The sequence below is a fragment of the Muntiacus reevesi genome, chromosome 16, assembly GCF_963930625.1.
Source record: "Muntiacus reevesi chromosome 16, mMunRee1.1, whole genome shotgun sequence".
Lineage (NCBI taxonomy): Eukaryota > Metazoa > Chordata > Mammalia > Artiodactyla > Cervidae > Muntiacus > Muntiacus reevesi.
In genome coordinates, this window is record NC_089264.1 from 57,574,649 (window position 1) to 57,598,682 (window position 24,034).

Here is a 24,034-nt window from a genome sequence, read left to right on the forward strand (position 1 = left end):
AATGCACTTCAAAAGCAGAAATGCAGAGAGGTAAGTAGTTAAATAAAGAGCTACTCAATCTCCCCAGCAATCACAGAAACAAAAATTGAGACAAACTGCTACTTTTCAGACATCAAATTAGCAAAGTTTATAAAAGAAGGAAGCCAGGAGCTGGTGTTCAGGTAGGGAAATGGCACCTTCCCACCTGGACTCCGAGGACACACCAGCACCGCTGTTTTGGAGCAATGGACAAGGCCGACTGAACTGACATCAGAGCCAAGCATTCCCATTGCCAGGTATCAAGACATATCCTACCGGGTGGGTTCATACACTGCGTATTCATTTCAGCACGTCCCATGTTAGCAAAGATTTCGGGGCAACCCACGTGGTGATCACTACGGGAACAGATGAAATGGTGTATATACATTAGAGCAGTAGTTAGCAGTGGTGCGAAAAAATAAACTTGTTCCACGTGTGGTAAATGAAAAGGTCTTGGAAACATGTAGAAAAGTAAAAAAGGCAACAAATGTATGCTGGGATGTCATGATAAATAAGTGTCTATTCTTCAAACCACATATCACAACAGTATATGTTTTTCATAGCTACACAGATACACAAAGAAAGAATCCCAGACAGACAGGCACATACCAAATGAGAATGCTTGTGTGAAGAGGAGTGAAAAGTGACTGGGAATGTCGGGCAAACGCTAAAGTAACACATGAAGATCCAAGAAGAACGTCCTTTAGCTTTAAGACTCTATGATGCGTCCCGCTTAGGGAGAAGGTGGGAAGGAGGTCAGCCTGATTCCTTTGGGGCTCTTTTCTTTCAGCACCTTGCTGGCAGTTTTCCCCGGAACAGGGAAGGCGCTGACGGGGACAGAGCAGGATCCATGCCTGGGGCCCTGGGTTCTTCCATGTCTTTCTCTATGTTCTTAGCTGTGCCGCGTCTTCCTTGCCGTGAGCGGCTTTTTCCCAGTTGCAGGGAGTTTGGACGGCTCTCTGGTGGCCGCGCACGGGCTTACTTGCTCTGTGCCAAGTGAGATCTCCCCGGGTGGGGACTGAACCTGGGTCCCCGGCGTTGGCAGGCAGATTCTCAACCAGTGTACCACCAGCGGAGGCCCAGGCCTGGGCCCCTCACACATCTCTTGTCATTTACACTTCATTCTGAAACAGACTGGCGTCAGGACATTTCCAGTTTGTAAGGGGTTCGCTTGAATCCAAGCGCGTGGAAAGATTGGATGGAGAGGCCAGACCGCGCAGCGGTCACCGCATAAAGAACACCAGTCATTTCTGAGGAATCAGGGAGGAAGGGAAACGAGCCAGGTGAGGAGAGATGGGCAACGGCTCAGTTTTCAAGAAACGAAAGCGCCTATAAATTACACACTAGGGCGTCTGGGGTGAATTCCGTCAAAATTACGGGAAAATTTCTGTCAGAATGCACTCCTTCTGCTGTTCACTTATGAGCCATAGACACCCCCTAAAGAGCTGGCTGACTACGGTCCCAGGGTCAAATCCAGGCAGCATCCTATTTTTACTTAAATTCTTGAGAGAACGTAGTCACACCCATTTACTTACATATTATTTAGAGCTCCTCCCAAGCTGCAACGTCAGAGTTAAGTCGTTGTGACAGAGATTGCATGGCCAGCAAAGCCTAAAATACTACTTGGCTCTTTACAGAAAATGTTTGCCCACTTTTGCTCCATAAAATATTCCCTTCTGGAAAATGCTACCTGGAACCATCTCGTCTTTCACGCGTCAATAAAAAGTCTGCTCTTGTACGTCCACTTCTTTCTCCTCTCACCGCTCTCTTGGCAACACGCCTTTTGCTTTCCAGTGGGATGCTGTTCCTCTTTTATCTTCACTCCACGCCCCATAGCTTCTAGACTGCCATGACCTACTTACTATTCTACCTGATCTCGGCTCCTGGAACCCTAGTCTGACTCGAAACACCAAACCTTTAATTTGCCCTAAGTGGGGATCACTCAAATAGGCTTACCACCAAGAAGGTAATCGCTAGAATCCATCAAGGGTTCAAGGAGAACCAGTTAAACTAACTCTGCCCCACATGGTGCGATCACTAGTTTGACAGAACAGAGAAATGCCATAGGTTCCATGTATCATGTCCTTCGTAAACTGGAAAATGAAATCCTTGGATTCTCTCATGGTAGAACTGAAAGAGAACTGCAAGTCATCTCTTTGGCGGATCTGTATTTGACTGAAGAACACGTCAGAGTACTGATTTACTGACTGATGCAAAGCTTCAGGGAGGCCTTTAGTGGAAACCCTCAGAGCTCTGTACTTAAAACTGCTCACCAGAAAAAAGAATTTGAATATAGTTATGGAAGACGTACATTTATTCCAAGTAAGCAAGATACAAAGCAGAGAGACTGAAATGAGTAAGATATAACTTAAGAGGGATGGTGACAAAAATCAAGATAGCAGTCATCCTTGGGAGGCTAATAAAATAAAGGGAGCCTGAAGGGTCATCCGGGGTGTGGGTTATGTTTGGGTTATTGACACGGGAATATGTTCACTTTGTAAAAATTAACTGAACTTTTCACTTACGCTTGATGTACCTTCCAGGACACTCGAACTCTGTTTTATCAGAATTATACAACCTGTGGTGTTAACCACTGTGCGTTTATGGATGTATATTGGTGCTGGCGGTTTGTGTAAACTGAGTCACGTCTAAAACTATAAAATGCTGCATTACAGTGGGATGCTGCAGCATTTAGATTTCTCATAAATTTTTAGATATTGGGGGAGGAGCCAAGATGGCGGAGTAGGACGGAGAGACCACTTTCTCTCTTAGAAATTCATCAAAAAAATAACTGAACGCAGAGCAAACTTCACAAAACAACTTCTGATCGCTAGCTGAGGTCATCAGGCGGCCAGAAAAGCAGCCCATTGTCTTCGAAAGGAGGTAGGACAAAATATAAAAGATAAAAAGTGAGACAAAAGAGCTAAGGACGGAGATCCGTCCCGGGAAGGGACTTAATAGAGGACGTTCCCAGACACCGGGAAACCCTCGCACTGGCGGGCCTGGGGGAAGTGTTTGAGTCTCAGAGTTTGAATCTGGCTGGGAGGGATAGAATAAATAAAACCCACAGATTACGAGCCTAAAAGCAACTCCCAGCAGAAGAGTACCCCAGACGCCCGCATCCGCCACCAGCAAGTGGGGGCGGAAGGAGAGGAGCGGGCGGCATTACCTGGGGCAGGGTCCGGGCCTCAGCGCCCTGAGGGCCATCGGAGGGAGCTTCTGTGAGTTCCCAGCTTGAACTGGGGGAGAGCAAGAGAGAGAGAAAATTAACCGGCCCGAACACACTGCCGGCCGCTCGCAGAACAAAGGGACCGAGATTCTGGGCGACCGAAGTCCGCCGGGAGGGTCGTGGCGAGACGGAGGGCGCGGGCGCCCGACCGGCGCGGTGGGGACTGAGGCTGGGACCGCGCAGGGCAGAAGGCGCGCCGCACCCGGGGAGAGAGCGCCCGTCAGGCGCCTGGCTGCCTGGGCCGCTCGGGCGGCGTGGGGACGGAGCGCGGGCCCGGCTTTGTGCGCCGCGCTTTTGTGAATCGCCCGAGGGCTGGAGCCACGCACAGCGTGGCGCGCGCTTCATACAGAGCAGCCCGGAGCCTGAGCAGCGCAGACCGAGAAAAGAGCGCAAGCCCCTCCCTGGAGCGCCGGCCCCTCCCCGCACGGCCCCTCCCCGCACGGCCCCTCCCCGCAGCGCGACGGAACTAGCTACCTGAATAAGAATCCACCTCCGCCCCCGGTGTCAGGGCGGAAATTAGGCGCGGAAGAGAGACCGGCAACAGAACCCAAATAAACAAAGAGAACCGCTTCAGAAGGGACCGGTGCAGCAGATTAAAATCCCTGAAGAAACCACGGACTGACTACACCGGAAGGGCCTGTAGATATCGAGAAGTGTAAGCTGGAACGAGGAGCTATCTGAAGCTGAGCCGAACCCACACTGACCGCAACAGCTCCAGAGAAATTCCTAGATATATTTTTTCTTTTTCTTTTCTTTTTTAAGTAAGGAAAAAAAAATTTTTTTTTCTTTTTTCTTGGTTCTCTTTTATTTTCCTTTAAAAATTCCCTATTACTCCCCCATTACTCCTTAACTTTCATTTTCATAGATTTTTACGATTTTTTTAAATTAGGCAAAACAATTTTTTTTTCTCTTTCTTTTTTCTTTTTTTTTTCCTTTTTCTTCTTCTCTTCTATTTTCTCTTTTTCTTTTTCTCTTATTTCTTTTAAAGCCTTCTAGCACTCCTTTTACTACACCTTAATTTTCATTTTCAATACACTATAACCTTACAGAAGAAAGAGAAAAAAAAAAAAGAAGAGAAGCCCTATTTTTATACCAAACTCCATATATATTTCTAAAATTTCTTTTGTGTGTTTTGGTTTTTGTTTTTAATATAGTATTTTTAAGAGTCTAACCTCTACTCTAGATTTTTAATTTTTGTTTTTCAGTATATGATATAAATTGTGAACATTTAAGAATCCAATATTCAGCTCCCATTTTTATTCAGGAGTGTGTTGATTATTCTCTCCCAATCTTGACTCTGTTTTCTACCTCAGAACACCTCTATTTCCTCCTTTCCCCTTCTCTTCCCAATCCAATTCTGTGAATCTTTGTGGGTGTCTGGGCTACGGAGAACACTCTGGGATCAGACAACTTCGTAGATCTGTCTCTCTCCTCTTGAGTCCCCCTCTTTCTCCTCCTGCCCATCTCTATCTCCCTCCTCCCTCTCCTCTTCTCCATGTAACTTGGTGAACCTCTCTGGGTCTCCCTAACGGGGGAGAAACTTTCCACCATTAACCTAGAAGTTTTATTATCAGTGCTGTATAGTTGGAGAAGTCCTGAGACTACAGGAAGAATAAAACTGAAATCCAGAAGCAGGAGACTTAAGCCCCAAACCGGAGAACACCAGAAAACTCCTGACTACATGGATCTTTAAGTAATAAGTGACCGTACAAAAGCCTCCATACCTGCACGGAAACCAACCACCACCCAAGAGCCAATAAGTTTTAGAGCACGACATACCACGCAAATTCTCCAGCAACGCAGGAACATTGCCCTGAACGTCAACACACAGACTGCCCAAGGTCACACCTAACACATAGACCCACCTCAAAACTCATTACTGGGCACTCCATTGCTATCCAAAGAGAAGAAATCAAGATCCGCACACCAGAACACTGACGCAAGCTTCGCTAATCAGGAAACCTTGACAAGCCAATCGTCTAACCCCACCCACTGGGTAAAACCTCCACAATAAAAAGGAACCACAGACCTCCAGAATACAGAAAACCCACTCCAGACACAGCAATCTAAACAAGATGAAAAGGCAGAGAAATACCCAACAGGTAAAGGAACATGAAAAAAGCCCACCGAGTCAAACAAAAGAGGAGGAGATAGGGAATCTACCTGAAAAAGAATTTAGAATAATGATAATAAAAATGATCCAAAATCTTGAAAGCAAAATGGAGGTACAGATAAATAGCCTGGAGACAAAGATTGAAAAGATGCAAGAAATGTTTAATAAAGATCTAGAAGAAATAAAAAAGAGTCAATTAAAAATGAATAATGCAATGAATGAGATCAAAAACACTCTGGAGGGAACCAAGAGTAGAATAACAGAGACAGAAGATAGGATAAGTGAGGTAGAAGATAAAATGGTGGAAATAAATGAAGCAGAGAGGAAAAAAGAAAAAAGGATCAAAAGAAATGAGGACAACCTCAGGGACCTCTGGGACAATGTGAAACGCCCCAACATTCGAATCATAGGAGTCCCAGAAGAAGAAGACAAAAAGAAAGGCCATGAGAAAATACTCGAGGAGATAATAGCTGAAAACTTCCCTAAAATGGGGAAGGAAATAGCCACCCAAGTCCAAGAAACCCAGAGAGTCCCAAACAGGATAAACCCAAGACGAAACACCCCAAGACACATATTAATCAAATTAACAAAGATCAAACACAAAGAACAAATACTAAAAGCAGCAAGGGAGAAACAACAAATAACACACAAGGGATCCCTATAAGGATAACAGCTGATCTATCAATAGAAATCCTCCAGGCCAGAAGGGAATGGCAGGACATACTGAAAGTAATGAAAGAGAATAACCTACAACTTAGATTACTGTACCCAGCAAGGATCTCATTCAGATATGAAGGAGAATTCAAAAGCTTTACAGACAAGCAAAAGCTGAGAGAATTCAGCACCACCAAACCAGCTCTTCAACAAATGCTAAAGGATCTTCTCTAGACAGGAAATGCAGAAAGGTTGTATAAACGTGAACCCAAAACAACAAAGTAAATGACAACAGGACCACACCTATCAATAATTACCTTAAATGTAAATGGGTTGAATGCCCCAACCAAAAGACAAAGATTGGCTGAATGGATACAAAAACAAGACCCCTATATATGCTGTCTACAAGAGACCCACCTCAAAACAAGGGACACATACAGACTGAAAGTGAAGGGTTGGAAAAAAATATTTCACGCAAACGGAGACCAAAAGAAAGCAGGAGTCGCAATACTCATATCAGATAAAATAGACTTTCAAATAAAGGATGTGAAAAGAGACAAAGAAGGACACTACATAATGATCAAAGGATGAATCCAAGAAGAAGATATAACAATTATAAATATATATGCACCCAACATAGGAGCACCGCAATGTGTACGGCAAATGCTAACGAGTATGAAAGGAAATTAACAGTATCACAATAATAGTGGGAGACTTTAATACCCCACTCACACCTATGGATAGATCAACTAAACAGAAAATCAACAAGGAAACACAAACCTTAAATGATACAATGGACCAGCTAGACCTAATTGATATCTATAGGACATTTCACCCCAAAACAATCAACTTCACCTTTTTCTCAAGTGCACACGGAACCTTCTCCAGAATAGATCACATCCTGGGCCATAAATCTGGTCTTGGAAAATTCAAAAAAATTGAAATCATTCCTCATCTTTTCTGACCACAGTGCAGTAAGATTAGATCTCAATTACAGGAAAAAAATTGTTAAAAATTCCAACATATGGAGGCTAAATAACACGCTTCTGAATAACCAACAAATCATAGAAGAAATCAAAAAAGAAATCAAAGTATGTATAGAAATAAATGAAAATGAAAACACAACCCAAAACCTATGGGACACTGTAAAAGCAGTGCTAAGGGGAAGGTTCATAGCATTACAGGCGCACATCAAGAAACAAGAAAAAAGCCAAATAAATAACCTAACTCTACACCTAAAGCAATTAGAGAAGGAAGAAATGAAGAACCCCAGGGTTAGCAGAAGGAAAGAAATCTTAAAAATTAGGGCAGAAATAAATGCAAAAGAAACTAAAGAGACCATAGCAAAAATCAACAAAGCTAAAAGCTGGTTTTTTGAAAAAATAAACAAAATTGACAAACCATTAGCAAGACTCATTAAGAAACAAAGAGAGAAGAACCAAATTAACAAAACAAGAAATGAAAAGGGTGAGATCACAACAGACAACACTGAAATACAAAGGATCATAAGAGACTACTACCAGCAGCTCTATGCCAATAAAATGGACAACTTGGAAGAAATGGACAAATTCTTAGAAAAGTATAACTTTCCAAAACTGAACCAGGAAGAAATAGAAGATCTTAACAGACCCATCACAAGCAAGGAAATCGAAACTGTAATCAGAAATCTTCCAGCAAACAAAAGCCCAGGACCAGATGGCTTCACAGCTGAATTCTACCAAAAATTTAGAGAAGAGCTAACACCTATCTTACTCAAACTCTTCCAGAAAATTGCAGAAGAAGGTAAACTTCCAAACTCATTCTATGAGGCCACCATCACCCTAATTCCAAAACCAGACAAAGATGCCACAAAAAAAGAAAACTACAGGCCAATATCACTGATGAACATAGATGCAAAAATCCTTAACAAAATTCTAGCAAACAGAATCCAACAACATATTAAAAAAATCATACACCATGACCAAGTGGGCTTTATCCCAGGAATGCAAGGATTCTTTAATATCCGCAAATCAATCAACGTAATACACCACATTAACAAATTGAAAGATAAAAACCATATGATTATCTCAATAGATGCAGAGAAAGCCTTTGACAAAATTCAACACTCATTTATGATTAAAACTCTCCAGAAAGCAGGAATAGAAGGAACATACCTCAACATAATAAAAGCTATATATGACAAACCCACAGCAAGCATCACCCTCAATGGTGAAAAATTGAAAGCATTTCCTCTGAAATCAGGAACAAGACAAGGATGCCCACTCTCACCACTACTATTCAACATAGTGTTGGAAGTTTTGGCCACAGCAATCAGAGCAGAAAAAGACATAAAAGGAATCCAGATAGGAAAAGAAGAAGTGAAACTCTCGCTGTTTGCAGATGACATGATCCTCTACATAGAAAACCCTAAAGACTCTTCCAGAAAATTACTAGAGCTAATTAATGAATATAGTAAAGTTGCAGGATATAAAATTAACACACAGAAATCCCTTGCATTCCTATACACTAACAATGAGAAAACAGAAAGAGAAATTAAGGAAACAATACCATTCACCATTGCAACAAAAAGAATAAAATACTTAGGAGTATATCTACCTAAAGAAACAAAAGACCTATACATAGAAAACTATAAAACACTGATGAAAGAAATCAAAGAGGACACAAACAGTTGGAGAAACATACCGTGTTCATGGATTGGAAGAATCAATATTGTCAAAATGGCTATTCTACCCAAAGCAATCTATAGATTCAATGCAATCCCTATCAAGCTATCAATGATATTTTTCACAGAACTAGAACAAATAATTTCACAATTTGTATGGAAATACAAAAAACCTTGAATAGCCAAAGTAATCTTGAGAAAGAAGAATGGAACCGGAGGAATCAACCTGCCTGACTTCAGACTCTACTACAAAGCCACAGTCATCAAGACAGTATGGTACTGGCACAAAGACAGAAACATAGATCAATGGAACAGAATAGAAAGCCCAGAGATAAATCCACGAACCTATGGACACCTTATCTTTGACAAAGGAGGCAAGGATATACAATGGAAAAAAGACAATCTCTTTAACAAGTGGTGCTGGGAAAACTGGTCAACCACTTGTAAAAGAATGAAACTAGAACACTTCCTAACACCATACACAAAAATAAACTCAAAATGGATTAAAGATCTAAATGTAAGACCAGAAACTATAAAACTCCTAGAGGAGAACATAGGCAAAACACTCTCCGACATAAATCTCAGCAAGATCCTCTATGACCCACCTCCCAGAATATTGGAAATAAAAGCAAAACTAAACAAATGGGACCTAATGAAAATTAAAGGCTTTTGCACAACAAAGGAAACTATAAGTAAGGTGAAAAGACAGCCCTCAGATTGGGAGAAAATAATAACAAATGAGGAAACAGACAAAGGATTAATCTCAAAAATATACAAGCAACTCCTGAAGCTCAATTCCAGAAAAATAAACGACCCAATCAAAAAATGGGCCAAAGAACTAAACAGACATTTCTCCAAAGAAGACATACAGATGGCTAACAAACACATGAAAAGATGCTCAACATCACTCATCATCAGAGAAATGCAAATCAAAACCACAATGAGGTACCATTACACGCCAGTCAGGATGGCTGCTATCCAAAAGTCTACAAGCAATAAATGCTGGAGAGGGTGTGGAGAAAGGGGAACCCTCTTACACTGTTGGTGGGAATGCAAACTAGTACAGCCACTATCGAGAACAGTGTGGAGATTTCTTAAAAAACTGGAAATAGAACTGCCATATGACCCAGCAATACCACTTCTGGGCATACACACCGAGGAAACCAGATCTGAAAGAGACACGTGCACCCCAATGTTCATCTCAGCACTGTTTATAATAGCCAGGACATGGAAGCAACCTAGATGTCCATCAGCAGATGAATGGATAAGGAAGCTGTGGTACATATACACCATGGAATATTACTCAGCCGTTAAAAAGAATTCATTTGAATCAGTTCTAATGAGATGGATGAAACTGGAGCCCATTATACAGAGTGAAGTAAGCCAGAAAGACAAAGAACATTACAGCATACTAACACATATATACGGAATTTAGAAAGATGGTAACGATGGCCCTATATGCAAAACAGAAAAAGAGACGCAGAAGTACAAAACAGACTTTTGAACTCTGGGGGAGAACGTGAGGGTGGGATGTTTTGAAAGAACAGCATGTATATTATCTATGGTGAAACAGACCACCAGCCCAGGTGGGATGCATGAGTCAAGTGCTCAGGCCTGGTGCACTGGGAGGACCCAGAGGAGTCGGGTGGAGCGGGAGGTGGGAGGGGGGATCGGGATGGGGAATACGTATAACTCTATGGCTGATTCATGTCAATGTATGACAAAACCCACTGAAATGTTGTGAAGTGATTGGCCTCCAACTAATAAAATAATATTAAAAAAAATTTTTTTTAGATATTTTACCATCTAATATGGACTTCTCTGATGATGTACAATGTAACTGTCTACCAGGCTGTAATATGGCCACGTAGTTCCTTTAACATTACTCCGCAGAGGTAGAAAAGCAAATGAGATGATAATATTATGATAATATTATGATATTAAAGCAAAATACATGCAGTTATGAAGTTATAAAATTTATTCAGTGCGTCCTCTTCTAGCCATGTATGAAAGAAATATTCTCTCAACATTTCCAACATTTATTCATATTTCCTTGGAAGCAAATATAGGGTTGACATTCATTAAGACTTTGTGAGTCTTCTCAAAGCCAGACATCTGCTTGGCATTCAACGTGTTCACAAACATCTTTCTTTAAAGGAATGTCTGTGGAGCATTTAGTACTTCATTTGTGCTTTATGGCTACCCTTTAAGTAGAACATTTATTTAGAGAAATCCTTAAAGTTTAAGACAATCCCCAAAGATTCCAGAAGCAGATCTGTCTTGCTCCTTTACTTAACATACGCAAGCAATGACAAAAAGTATTCAAGGTGGCCCTTTGGACCTCTTCTTGGAGGGCCCCTCGATCAGACTAAGGTGAAAGGTTTTGCCTGGAATGCCACTCCCGAGTGACGACACTCACTGAAGTGTTTTTTTATGCACTATGGGGAAAATGGCCTAAACGGGGGTTAAACTTTGATTAGAGATGTTGCAAGTAGGGAAAAATGCTTACTTCAATTTAACTTCTGCTTCTCAGAAGACATGAGTACATAAATTATGTAGGAGAACGGTGATTACTCGACAGTCTAAAAGCTTGAAGGCTCTAGGCCAATTTTCAACCAACTGTCGCAGAACATAAGTTTCAAAATATGTTTAAACTAAACTGACAACTACAGAAAAAATGTAAGATTCTTTGAAAGACTGCCTTATGTGAACCGATGAGGATCTCAGAAACCACATGCCATTTAACACAGAGCAATAACTTCACTGCAAAGTTCCCCCTCTTTTCTGGAGGGGATATTAAAAGAGTTGACCAGATGCTTCCCAGAATTAGGCAGATCCAGGCAGGAGACAGATTCTTCCCAGCATAGAAGTGGCCAACAGAGGCAGGGTTCATCCAAAGTCTGACAGGGCGAGAAGCCACCTGGCTCAGTGGCTTTCACATTGGAAGGAGCTGATCCAGGAAGGGTGCGGTGTGCATGGTTTCACACCTTTCTATGCCAGAGAAGCTCCGATCTTAACTGCTGCAGACATCTAGGCTCCCTGGAAGACTTCACTGCTATACGGCATGCTCTCTATTTTACAAGTTACAAAACCAGAGAGAGGTTCCATCAGGTATCCAAAGTGGCAGAGAGGTAAAGTGGGAACAAGTATTTCATGAATCCCCAACTATACAAGCTGCAAGACCTGAGGGCATAAAATACTGGTCACTAAGATGAGAAATGATGGCCTGGTACAGTTGGTTTGCAGAAGAGCTCTTGTTTTTAGCTGTGTACACACATCTCCATGAGTCTTGAGCAGGCTTTTCCCCTCTACCTGTCCACGGAGTTCCAGGGAGCCTGTGAAATCTCTAACATGGCAAATTCAACATTACATGTTTGTGTAAAATTCTATACACCTTTCATTTGTTCTTCAAAAGTATCTGTGATCACACTGAACGGAAAAAAAAAAATCAGTGTACATCAAGAAGGGAACAGAAGAGAAGGACCACAGGAGGAGTAGTTTATAACCAGGAAAGCTTACCTTAGCATAAGATGCACATTTCCTATTGAACTACTCAGGTTATGTGGGCAAATTTGCACAGAAGTAAAAGCAAAAACTGCATGTGGCATCTATGAAAATACAGTACTTGGTAGACTGATAAAAACAGATTTTATTGTACTTCTTGGGTTTTCCATAATTGAAAAAAGTATATGATGTAGGACATGCAACTTCACTCTGTAAACCAAAACCAGGACTCCAAAGCCCTGAATAATTTGGGGGCCAGGGGATTAGTCCTGTCTCTGAGTATTCCCTTTAGAAAATGATGGTGAGTAAGAGATGTAATGACAGCTGACAGAGAGCAACTGTTTCTTTCAATTCAGCTGTAGACTCTTCAGGGAAAACGCTCATCTTTATAACTGTGTCAATTAGGCAAACACTAAAAACTGCCTCCTGCCCTTCATGCTGATAATGTCAGGGAAGAAAGTGGCTGATGTAATCCTGAAGATGGAACTGATGGCTAGAGCCTCATTATCCATTAAGGGAGGCTTTCCCCCTATTCCACTCTAGCAAAGAGAAGATGGCAGAGGAAGAGCAGATTCTGAATTATCTTCACTTGTGGACTGACCAGAAATAAATTGTACAGTAGTTTAAGGGGAAAACCCAGAAAGCCATCATGAACTTAAACGAATTTGGGAAACAGTGGCCCACTGTATTTTGAAATAATATTCGGTATTTATGTGGAGAGTTTCTTATAATGGAGTGAAATAGAGAATTTCCTGAGGCAAGGAGATTACAATCATCTGAGAAACCAGGAGCCAGGATGCATGCATTCAATTGTAAAGAAGCATCTACAGAACTGCCCACCTACTCACAGCGAGGAATCGAGGAATCGTCATGGGAATGATGCTTCAAGGTCAGTAAGCTAAATAAGAAGATGGTCTGTGCCCATAGTTTAAATGCCAAGAGGCACTGGGCCAGGAAGGTGCACAGACTAAATCAGGCAGTGGCACCGATGTATTGATAATTATGGGCTTAGACGAATTCCCAAAGCCAGATGGGAAGCTGAACCGCAGTCCTTATGGGAAAAGACAGAATATGATGGTAACAAGAAGAAAACAGCAGAGGAGAGCGATTTTACTTTTAAGAAGTCCCCTAAAACTCTAAGTGAAACTCTCAGTGTCTGTGTAGGGACTCTCAGTCCTCCAACATGCATAAAAGGACGGAGGGAGGAAGGGGCCACACACATCTTCATGAGCTCAGGGTTCAGTGCAGAGTGCGAATCCCACTGGGGGCCTGGGACCCTGAGACAAGTCCCTGCAACTTGTGAGCCTTCAGAACAAGGATCTCAGGAGGGAATTTCACAAGCACAGAACATATTTTTTTTTCTCCCTTGATTCTACTTTCTAGTTTTTCTCTCCCTCTGCTATTGTTTAATTCTGTGGTTCGACTTTTTGAAGAATGGTGGGAGGTGCCGAGTTAAGCAATACTCTAGGAATGAGGCCCAGCTGCAATGAAACTGGCCTCCCACATCTTTCAAGCCGATTGTGAGTCTGCTTAAAACAAAAGGCAGACACCAGCACGAAGGAGAGCAGGCAAGATGTCTGATTCATCCTTGCACGTGTAGATCCCTGCCCGGCACACAGTAGGCACAGAATGAATGCCGGCTCAAGGGAGCTGGTCCTTTTATCTAAACAGCTCTGGGTTCTGTTTCTGAACAGGAGCCAACAGCCACATCACTTAATGTGTTTTTGAGCAATCTTTTGTTGATCCTTGTGATCCTGTTAATGAAAGTGATTAAACAACCAAGTCTGGAACAAAATCATCCTGATGGGAGAGTGTCAGAGTTGAACATTACTGAGACTTGGTCAAGAGATCGGCAAGGAACCAAGAAAAGTCACTGGAAAAGCAGATTTAAGAAATCATGAGTATCCTCATGCTTTTAAAAGGAGACAGGCAAGATAAAATAATTTCTATATTTCTTCTTCATGGTTAAGCTGAATCTAATTATTACTAATATTAAATATCTAATACAGTATTGCCTAAAAGCTTTAGAGTAATAAATAGTATTTATTAATATATGCCATAGACAAAATAAATGAAATGACTGATATAATTAGATTCCTAGGAATAATAAGGGCTTCCCAGGTGGCTCAATGGTAAAGAATCCGCCTGTCAATGCAGGAGACTAGGGAGACTCGGGTTTGACCCCTTGGCTCGGAAGATCCCCTGGAGGAGGAAATGGCAACTTGCTCCAGGATTCTTGCCTGGAGAATCCCATGGACAGAGGAGCCTGGAGGGCCATGGGGTCGCAGAGTTGGACACGACTGAGCAACCAAACACAACAGGAATAATAAGCAACTCTTAATGCTCTGGGTTTAATTTTATAGGCTGAAATGATATGTATCAGGGAAACTTATTAAGTATGAGTTAAACTGTATTTCACACACAAAAAAACCCACTGAAATTTAGGAAATATCTATAAGGCATGGCTTGTAAGTTTGGTGACAATATCATATATAGGATATTTAAATAAATAAATAAGTTAAAGCCTGGACCAAAAAGAAAAGTTTAAAAGCAGAAGATTCTTTTATTAATAAATATATTTGAAAAGAAAAATAAAGGCCAATTGTATAGTTTTCAAGATAATGTTAAAAGCACAGATTCTGAGAAATTCTTGCTAACATTTCACCTTCCATTAAAAGAAAGCAATTTGAGAAACTGCCACTCCAGACCTAGTCTGACCGGCTGGTTAGATTCAGCAAGTGGGTCGCAAAGAGGAAAATCCTTGCATTTCACGGTAGCCAGAAGGGAAGGGGCTGGGCGCAGGCATAAATTTACTTTACGTTTTACGAAGACATGGGAAAGACTCTTTGACGAGAAGTCCAGGAAGCACGGGCGCTAAACAGCTCGCAGAAGTACAATTCTACGGAGCAGGCCTTGATAACTCAAAACAGACTTCCACTTAGGATATGCGCAATATTACAAATTAGAGGGCAGAAGATTGTACGGTCAATAAATAGCCTTCAGAAAAATGCTTGGCTATTTGGAAAATGATTCAGTCAGTGCCTCCCACCATGATTTCCCCACAAATAAGTCCAACTCACAGAATCAAAGATATGAGTGTAGAAAATAGAACCTTTAGAGAGACAACCCCAGACAGAAATGCAGATAAATAGTCTTAAACACAGAATGGCGAGAAACCTGCTAATTCAAATTATGAACAATTATCATTAATGACGGGCTTCCAATCAGGACTCACTTGCAAAATCCAATTTTGCAATTTTGCAATTGGACTCAGCTAAATCCATTCCCTTCAGCTCCGAGTCAGTGAATGAGCCTCGCCGGTTCTGCTCGCTGAGGGACCCCTGCCGGACCAGCCTGCGAGTAGACCTGTCCATCGGCTTGGACACGGTGTTCCCAAAGCTATCCCAGTTCGTGAACCCTGAGTCTTGAATGAATGAATTAACAAACAACTGACACTGACAAGTTTGAGATAAAATACCTCCAAGGAACATTAAAAATCAAGAGGTCAGGATCTAGTTGCTCTTTACTGAAATCTGACAAATCCCAGAGAACTTACCTGCAGCAAATTACAGCTTTGCATGATAGAGCTAAGTCCAGGAAATACTGCCTCACTCCAAAAGTTAAGGCATATTTGAGGGTTTTCCCATCAATTATAAGAGCAAAGTCATTCTCCTTCCGAAGGGCATCACCCAGGGTAGTGCAGTGACGGCTGAGCGTTTCCCGTGTTCCCTGTAAAATTAAACAAGAAACGCCCTCAACACTTACTCCCATTTGCTCTGTCAAGATGTCTTAAGGTTGTTCAGCAACTACACTTAGTTATTTTTAGTGCTTTTTATGTTTCAAATTGCGTTTACACACCTCCATTCATTAGATTCTCACAAAAGCCCCATCAGAGAATACTGGAAAAACATTATCAGAAAAAGTAAGTGACTTCTTTAAAGTCATACCCTGTTCCTCCCAGGGTTGGGATCAGATTACACGTCATCCATTCCTGTGCCATCTTTGCTCATTATTTCAACCACACAGTCAAAATCTTGTGAAAATAGCTTCAGTATATTATCTTCTTAAAGCACAACAACACTGAACTAGTCAAAAGTGTTTGGCTATGAATCAAGGACTGATGCTGAAGTTGAAACGCCAATACTTTGGCCACCTGATGAGAAGAGCCAGCTCATCAGAAAAGACCCTGATGCTGGGAGGGATTGAGGGCAGGAGGAGAAGGGGGCGACAGCGGATGAGACGGTTGGATGGCATCACCGACTCAACGGACAGGAGTCTGAGCAAGCTCCGGGAGTTGGTGATGGACAGGGAGGCCTGGCGCGCTGCAGTCCATGGGGTCACAGAGAGTCGGACACGACTGAGCGACTGAACAACAACAAATGAATCAAGGGGAAAAGCTGGAGAAGATAATTTAAATAATAAATGGGTTTTCTTTCAGAAGTATCCAATGAGATTGAAACTAATTCCCAGTAACCCAAAAGAGGAAGAGCAGTATCTATAATCTCTTGCCACTTCATGAATTGGCATCTGTAATTTCAATCATGATTTCATGATGCTGTGTTTCAGTTGGGGAGGGTGACGTGTGGCCCTAGTAATCTTGACAGATCCAATAAAAGAACACATTCCATCAGTGAAGAGTTCACTTTCAGGCAAAATAAAAACCTTTAGTGTCAAGGAAGGCTTTGTTCACCTCAACCGTACAGAGGGCTTGTATCCATCTCCCTCTGTTAAGAATTACTGCTTTCCCAGCTCTTCAAAGGGAAAAAGTTTTAAGATACTTAGTATTTCTTTCCAAATCCTGTACTCTTCCTATAACCTAATAGGGATAGCTTATTTCAATAGAGCCCTAAGTACGATTATTATTATTATTTAAAAATTATTTATTTATTTGTTTATCTCCCTGTTGCATGTGGATCTTAATTCCCTGGTTAGAGTTCAAACCCATGTCCCCTGCATTGGAAGCATGGAGTCTTAACCACTGGATCACCAAGGAAGTCCCAAGCCCAGGCTCTGCACAAGGAAGTGTCAGAAACAATTGCCCTCCTATCAGAGTTTTGTTCTGAGTGCTATAGTAACTATAGTAACGAAGTAAGTAGTTATTTATATGATAAATTTAACAAATCCATATTTATAGAATAAAATGTACCTAGAGTAAAAACAATACTTACAGAATAATGTTTGTTATACTCATGGGAGATATAATTATTGTTCCAGTTTAAGACTGTGGTACAGTTATCCGAGTTATCTTCACAAAGAGGGAAGCAAAGGCAGAGGTTATTAAAATTTTATATTGGGGATTTTTGAACGGGGTTTTGCATTGGTATTTCAAATGTGGTTCACACTCTGTTCTGGAATTTCAGAATCTGTTTATGAAAATGATAGAACCGTGCTGTCCTGTAAAGTAAGGTTGCCCAGTCCTCCTAGGACTGGGGCTTTGTTTAACACTTCGCTGTTCCTTGTTATACACAGTGACATAAAGGACCACCAAATAGCAGCATTCTTTGCAAAATTCTCTGTTCACACTTCACATCAGAGGGGAAAGAGCTGTTTTAATTTACAGACTTCACCCTCCTATTTCCTGCTGGAAATTTTTGGCCCAAGAGAATTTAAGAAAATGAGGCAAAAAAAAGAAGTCAGTAAAATTCTGCAAGCAAAATTTACCAATGACTATCCATAGTTGATTACTCTGGATTGTATTAAAAGCAAACTCCCAAAGAAGTGAACAACCAAGCAAATTAACACACTGATAAAAAATGAAAATAAAACAGTATTTAGCATGTACCACACACCAGTCATGATTCCAAGGGCACACACATAGATACAACACTCCAGTTAACAGTTGTTACAGCACTATGCAGGAGGTATAACTATTGCCCCATTCTGCAGAGGATAAGCATGAGGCTTTAAAGTTCCTTGCCCCCAAACACATGGCTACTAAATGGTGAATCCCAACTGAGAGTTAAATTTCTGTGCTAGCTTGCCTTTCTCTACATTATCCAGCAAAAACAAAACCAACAGTACCAGGCATAGCAAATTATAAATGGAATCCCCAGACCATTCCCTCTGTAGCATCTCCCCTGAGCCCTCATCATCTGCCTCTCATCTTGCCTCTACCGCCAACAGAGACTTCTTTTCACAAAACAAGCTCGAAACACGAATCATGCCTTTTTCTGCTCTCAAATTTTTCACTAGCTTGCTACTACTTACATGATGAAGTCCAAACCCTAAGCCCAACTAACTTTCCTTGGTTTTTCTCTTCACAGTCTCGACTCCTTCATCCCCTCTCTGCACCGCTCTTTCCTCCTGAGGATACCCCACTGCCTGTTAAACCAAGCCTACCTTCTCAAACCCTCCCAGATGCACTCCACGATACCAAGGGTAAGTCCCTCTATGCTACCAAGACCTTCAGATCCTTGAGGGAACAGACCAGGTCTAATCTCGGTCCCAGCCACAAACACAGCTCCTGCAAATACAGGTGCTCAGGAAAAGTCATGTTTATGGAATGAGAGATAAATTCTGATTTCACCCTACAGGCAGCAGTCCATTTCCCCTCTGTTACCACTTCTGATGTGAGAGAGAGAGAGACTGACAGAGAGAGGTCAGACTTCTCTTTCATGCTCTTTAATTTTCTAGAGAATAATCTCTATTACTTTAACCATCTTTCAAACCAAGGCACTGCCCACTAGAATGCAGGTGTGAGTATTTGTGAATCTATTTGTCTGCCTGCCAATCTACCGATTTATCCATCCATCCATCCATCCGCCATTGTGTGTGGTTTTTTAAGCTTTTGCCCGTGTCACTCCTGATCTGAAAAGGCAAATGAAACCTCAGAGACGCCTAAGGAGGACTTCCAGTTTCCTTACAGATCAGCTGCAAAGTGAGGCTGCAAGGCGAGTGAACTCCTGAGCTGTGCAAGCTCCCTCATGCACCGGCCTGAGGGCCACGGTCCTGTGCGCCCGACCTTCCCTCCTTCCAGGGTGTTCTCTAACACCATACGAGGTGTTGAGAACTTATTTGTGGCGTCAGGACCCCTGGGTTTGCTGGGTGATGATCACAGGTCTCCGGCAAAATCGAAAGGTGTCAGGAGATGTGACAGAGGTCACAATTCAGAAGGTGAGTCAAAATCTTCACACAGTGAATTCTTTAGTCAGCCCACCTCGGGTGCAAGGTAACAACCACAGAAAAGCTGCAAACATTTTCTTATTTGAGTTTACAGTTTCCTTTTGTAAGCAGATCTGTCATCGGCTGTGTGCTGCCGGCTACATGTTGCATTTGACCCTTATTTATACTGCCAGGAGTATTTTTAAATTCCTTTATTTATGAAAGTTTATTGCTTCTCCCTTAAGCCTAGGAGCCATACTTTATGGCCATATTGCATTGGAGCTTATCTCCTGTAGCTAGAAATAAATTTATTACTACATTAGCTGTTGCTTTGTTTTCTTTTTGGCTACTGAAGGGGGAAATGTTTAAACATTTAAACTTAGTGACATGTGAAAGTGAAAATATATAAATGAAAAGCTAACTCAGAAAAAGGATAAAAGACCACAGAGTACAACAAAATAAGAGCTCTGTCTCCCTCATGCTACAAAGTCCTATTTGTGGGCTGGAAGAAAAGGAGCATCTGTTGTCATCATCAGGGAGAGTCAGAAGCACAGGCAGTCTGGGGAGACAGGCAGGGGTCCAGGCGTCTCACCAGATGGGGATCCAGGCGCGGGAGGGAGCCGCAGGGAAGGCGGGATCTGCCTGCGCCTCCCGCAGACTGCACCCCAGGTGGACAGGCATTGGAGCACTCAGCTATCTGCTCCCCGCTCACCGCCTGCCCCCAGCCAACTGCTCATCAAGAGCCCTCAGGCGCTCCCTCCACGCCTTCCTGCTTTGCCAAGTCACAATCCAGTCCACACCCACACTCTCTGTTCTCAGTTCCGATGCCACAGAAAGAAAGAAAATCACCTCTCCCAGAGGACAGGCTCTAACCAGCTCTCCTCTTTTCTGTGGGTGCTCATTGCTACCGACTGCTCCTTTCCCCCAGGTCTAGCCAATTCCACTCTTTCCAGAGGCTACCCCAGACTCCAAATTTGCCCCCCGATACTGCAGCTAAGAACATTCACAGTTAAGAAAGAATTCTCTTAACTTTCCTCTCAACTTCAAAACCTTCCCTTTGCCTAATCCTTGCTGACTCCTGAGCCGGAGGTGGTGGGGTGGTGGGGGAGACCCGACTTGGCTCATCTCTTCCTCCCTCTTCTCCCTTGCATCTTTATTCTCCCCCACTGGCACTCTCTAAGACTACATACTGAAAACAATGAACAAATAAACCAACTGAGTCAAGTCCCTCTGACTCTGTTCTTCGAGTCCTCCAGGTGAGATGAATTCCTCCACCTTTCAGACTCTCTGAATACTTGTTTATACTTACATAATGTGGCGTGATGTATAACTGCTTATCTGTCTATATCTCTATGTCTCTTTGGGACTGAGGCCCTTGACAAAGAGATGAAATACAATTAATATGAACTTGGTGAAAAAGGAATAACCAAATCATTAACGACTGGAGAATCCCACGTGGGACGTTACAATCCTTTGTTGTGTGATTATTTTAAGGATTGCTTTTTGTTGCCTGTAAAACTCCTGTATAATCTTGGCTACTCTTAATTAGAGCAGTAAATAAACTGTTAGTGTGTTTATTTTATGACAGAGGAAATGGAGAACAAAGAGATGGTTATGATCGAGCATCTCCTTCTATCTTATATAACATAAATTATCTAATGAATATAATGGAATCAACACCTAGATGAGCTACTTAGTGATCAAGCCAGGTTATATAACAGTAGATTGATGAGAAGAAAACAACTTGTATTTGGTTTATAAGAAACATACTTGAAAAAGAAAAAAAAAAAAGAAAAGAATGACGCTTGACAGATAATTAGATCAAGCAGAATTTTTCACAAAAGATAACTGACCAAAGGGCCCTAAGAAATTTCTATGTGAATCTTCAGGGTATTTGCCTGGTCCAACACATAACATGTTCACATAATACCTAACACGGTGGGGGAAATTTCCCACCCTCTCTTTCTTGAGTTCTTTTGGCTGGTCTAATAATTAAATTGGCACAAGAGAGATTAACGTGGGGAAAAAACTCTCAAATTTAATTAGTACATATGGAGGTCTCTAGAAATGGGACCTAATAAGTGGCCAAAGAATGCAGCTTTTATGCTTTTTAGAAAAAGAAACAATAAATTTATAAAGACTTGACAAGATAGAGAAGTTTAAACTTTGGTAGTAAATTAGTGAGGAAGTAACAAGTTGTGTTTAAACAGCCTTCTTGGCCCTAAATTTCTATCTCTGGCGATAAGGATGTCTCTGCCTCCTGGAGCAGGGAGGCTCCCTTCCAAGTGGATTTATTTCTTGCTTTCTAAAGACACAGGAGGGTCAGAATGTTTTTCTTGGATTGCTTGGTTTTTCTTGAGTAACTTTAATTCAAAATATTTGATATGCCAGTCTGGAATATTTTGAGAGGGTCTACCCTGAGCCACAACATTCCCTCCAATGAAATAATTTTTTAAGAAATCAGAGACTGGCAGCTTTATGATAATTTTTTTTTTTTTAACATTACTTTTACATGACCTTTGCCAAGGAAATCCTTGATAAAAATCACAGCGGGCACCCTAGACAAAGAATACAATTTTACAGTGAAATAAACGAAAAGCCCTGACTTGTCTGGAAAGTATCCTAGCATGCAAGATGTCGTTTTCATTCTGGCAAAAACTCTGCTTGGAACAGCCTAAAGAACCCAGAGGCCAGGTGTGCAAAGAACATGTTAGGCCACCTAAGAGCTATGTTTTTGATGGCCCCAAATGTAATGCTGCAGAAAGCACCTGCATAAAAATGGCCCTTTTCAGCTTCTGGCTTTTGGATTTTCTTTCTGATTCCTTTCAGGGGTTTATAGGACAGTTGGTCTTACTTAGGAACATATCCAGGGAACTCCCTAGTAGAGAATGCGGCAACATCCCTAAGCAGGGGAAAATGAAAGCCTCTTGTCTTTGACTAGAAGACTACTCTATTCCAGTCTAACCAGCAGAAATGAGGTGAAGATCACACACGGTCTAAGATGTGACACCTAAATGTCATGGCTCCCACACCCTGCTCCAAGGCTGCAGTCACAGCGACAGAAGGAAACGTGTGATCACTCATCTTACCCCAGAGGGTGTCATCAGCATGGCTAAGCCAAACAGCAAAAGTTAAAAGAAAAAAGTATACACATATACTTATTTAGTTCAAACTATATGTCGGTGTGTGGGTCTGAGTACAAATAAGACCTCAGCACCTGTATTTTTCCTGGGAAACTGTTAAATGTGCGCAGGTCAAATGGTAAACTTAAGCTTACCATAATTTTATCAGAAATTCACCACCAGGTAAATGAAATAAGCATAGCATTTTGGCTGATGCTGAATCACTTTTGGAGGACACGCAACCCTCACCCCTGTCAGAAGGGTTGGGTTTATGAAGCCTGTGCTTTTCACTTTAGTATCAGCAACTCTGGTTTCCAGTTCAGTTTTCACTTACTTTCCACCAAAAGGGCAAAAGTCGATATACTATTACAGGAAAGTCTCTTTTTGAGCAAGACGGGGACTCTGATGAAATAAGACAATTTGCCGAGGTTGAGTCCGGGGACTCTGATGAAATAAGACAATTTGCCGAGGCTGAGTCCCTGTAAAGTAACTTTCTAGAACTTGTCAGCTGATGTGCACGACTCCCCAACCAGCGCAGAGAAGGCCGCCATCGACGCATGACAAGTGGAGGGAAGGAGTCGCTCAGCCGCGGCCGACTCTCTGTGACCCCACGGGCTGCAGCCCGCCTGGCTCCTCTGCCCGTGGAATTTTCCAGGCAAGAGTACTGGACTGGGTTGCCATTTCCTTCCCTGGGGACCTTCCCGAGCCAGTGACAAATGTGTAACCATAAAAAATGGAGCTTCTTTAGTGAGAAAGTCAGGAAGGGCCGTGAAGTTTCAGATGGTGCTTCTGGGCACTGATAACGTTGACGCAAACCATGGAACCACACCGCAAAGAACTTAAGTTTCAGGAGATGGAACATACGCCGTGGCTAAGAACTCAAGGCACTTCTCAACTTCTGGTAGTTGCAGCGTATAAGGTGAAAACAAGGTAATCAAACATTTTTCATCTTCCTTGGAAGGGAAATATTTATTTTGAAAAAAAGTTTCTTAATGATGTGAAAGGAAGAAAACTAACTGAAAAATAAAGAATAGTTTCAACCACTAACTTAAGTAAAAATACCAAGAACTGCAAAGTACTTTTAGATCAGGTGGCTACACAGGCTCACTGTTCTGGAAAGGATTATATCCCACAGCACATGTCACAGGCAAGTTCATCTCATGGTGTATCAGTAAACTTTTTGCCAGGGGTACATGTATATTCCAATCTACCGCCTTATTTATTTCTTCATTTGACGAACTCTAGAAGGCAATCGGGGCTTCCCAGGGGGCGCCAGGGGTAAACAGCCCAGCTGCCAATGCAGGAGACGTTAAGAGACATGTGTTTGATCCCTGGGTTGGGAAGAGGCCCTGGAGGAGGGCATGGAAACCCACTCCAGTGTTCTTGCCTGGAGAGTCCCACGGACGGAGGGGCCTGGAGGGCTACGCTCCCTGGGGTCGCAGAGACACGCCTGGAAAGACCCAGCATGCAGGCATGCAGAAGGCAAGGGGATGGTATCAGAATGGCTCCGGTTGAATCGTTGCTCTCCCACTGTAGGCAGGCCGTTTCTCTGAGCCTTTTTTTTTAATAAGATTGGGTTAATGTCTCTTCCATAGGGTTATTGTTGCGACAAGATGTGCTAACTCAGGAGT

General features: G+C 42.2%; 1 protein-coding gene across 1 annotated transcript in view; it reads right to left on the reverse strand.

The window, feature by feature from the left end:
* Positions 1-24,034, reverse strand: part of ATP8A1 (ATPase phospholipid transporting 8A1) — a 238,288-nt gene that overhangs the window by 68,295 nt on the left and 145,959 nt on the right. The window contains exon 24 of the mRNA XM_065907244.1: positions 15,737-15,909. Coding sequence (XP_065763316.1) covers positions 15,737-15,909 — 173 coding nt within the window. The remainder of the gene's footprint in view (positions 1-15,736; positions 15,910-24,034) is intronic.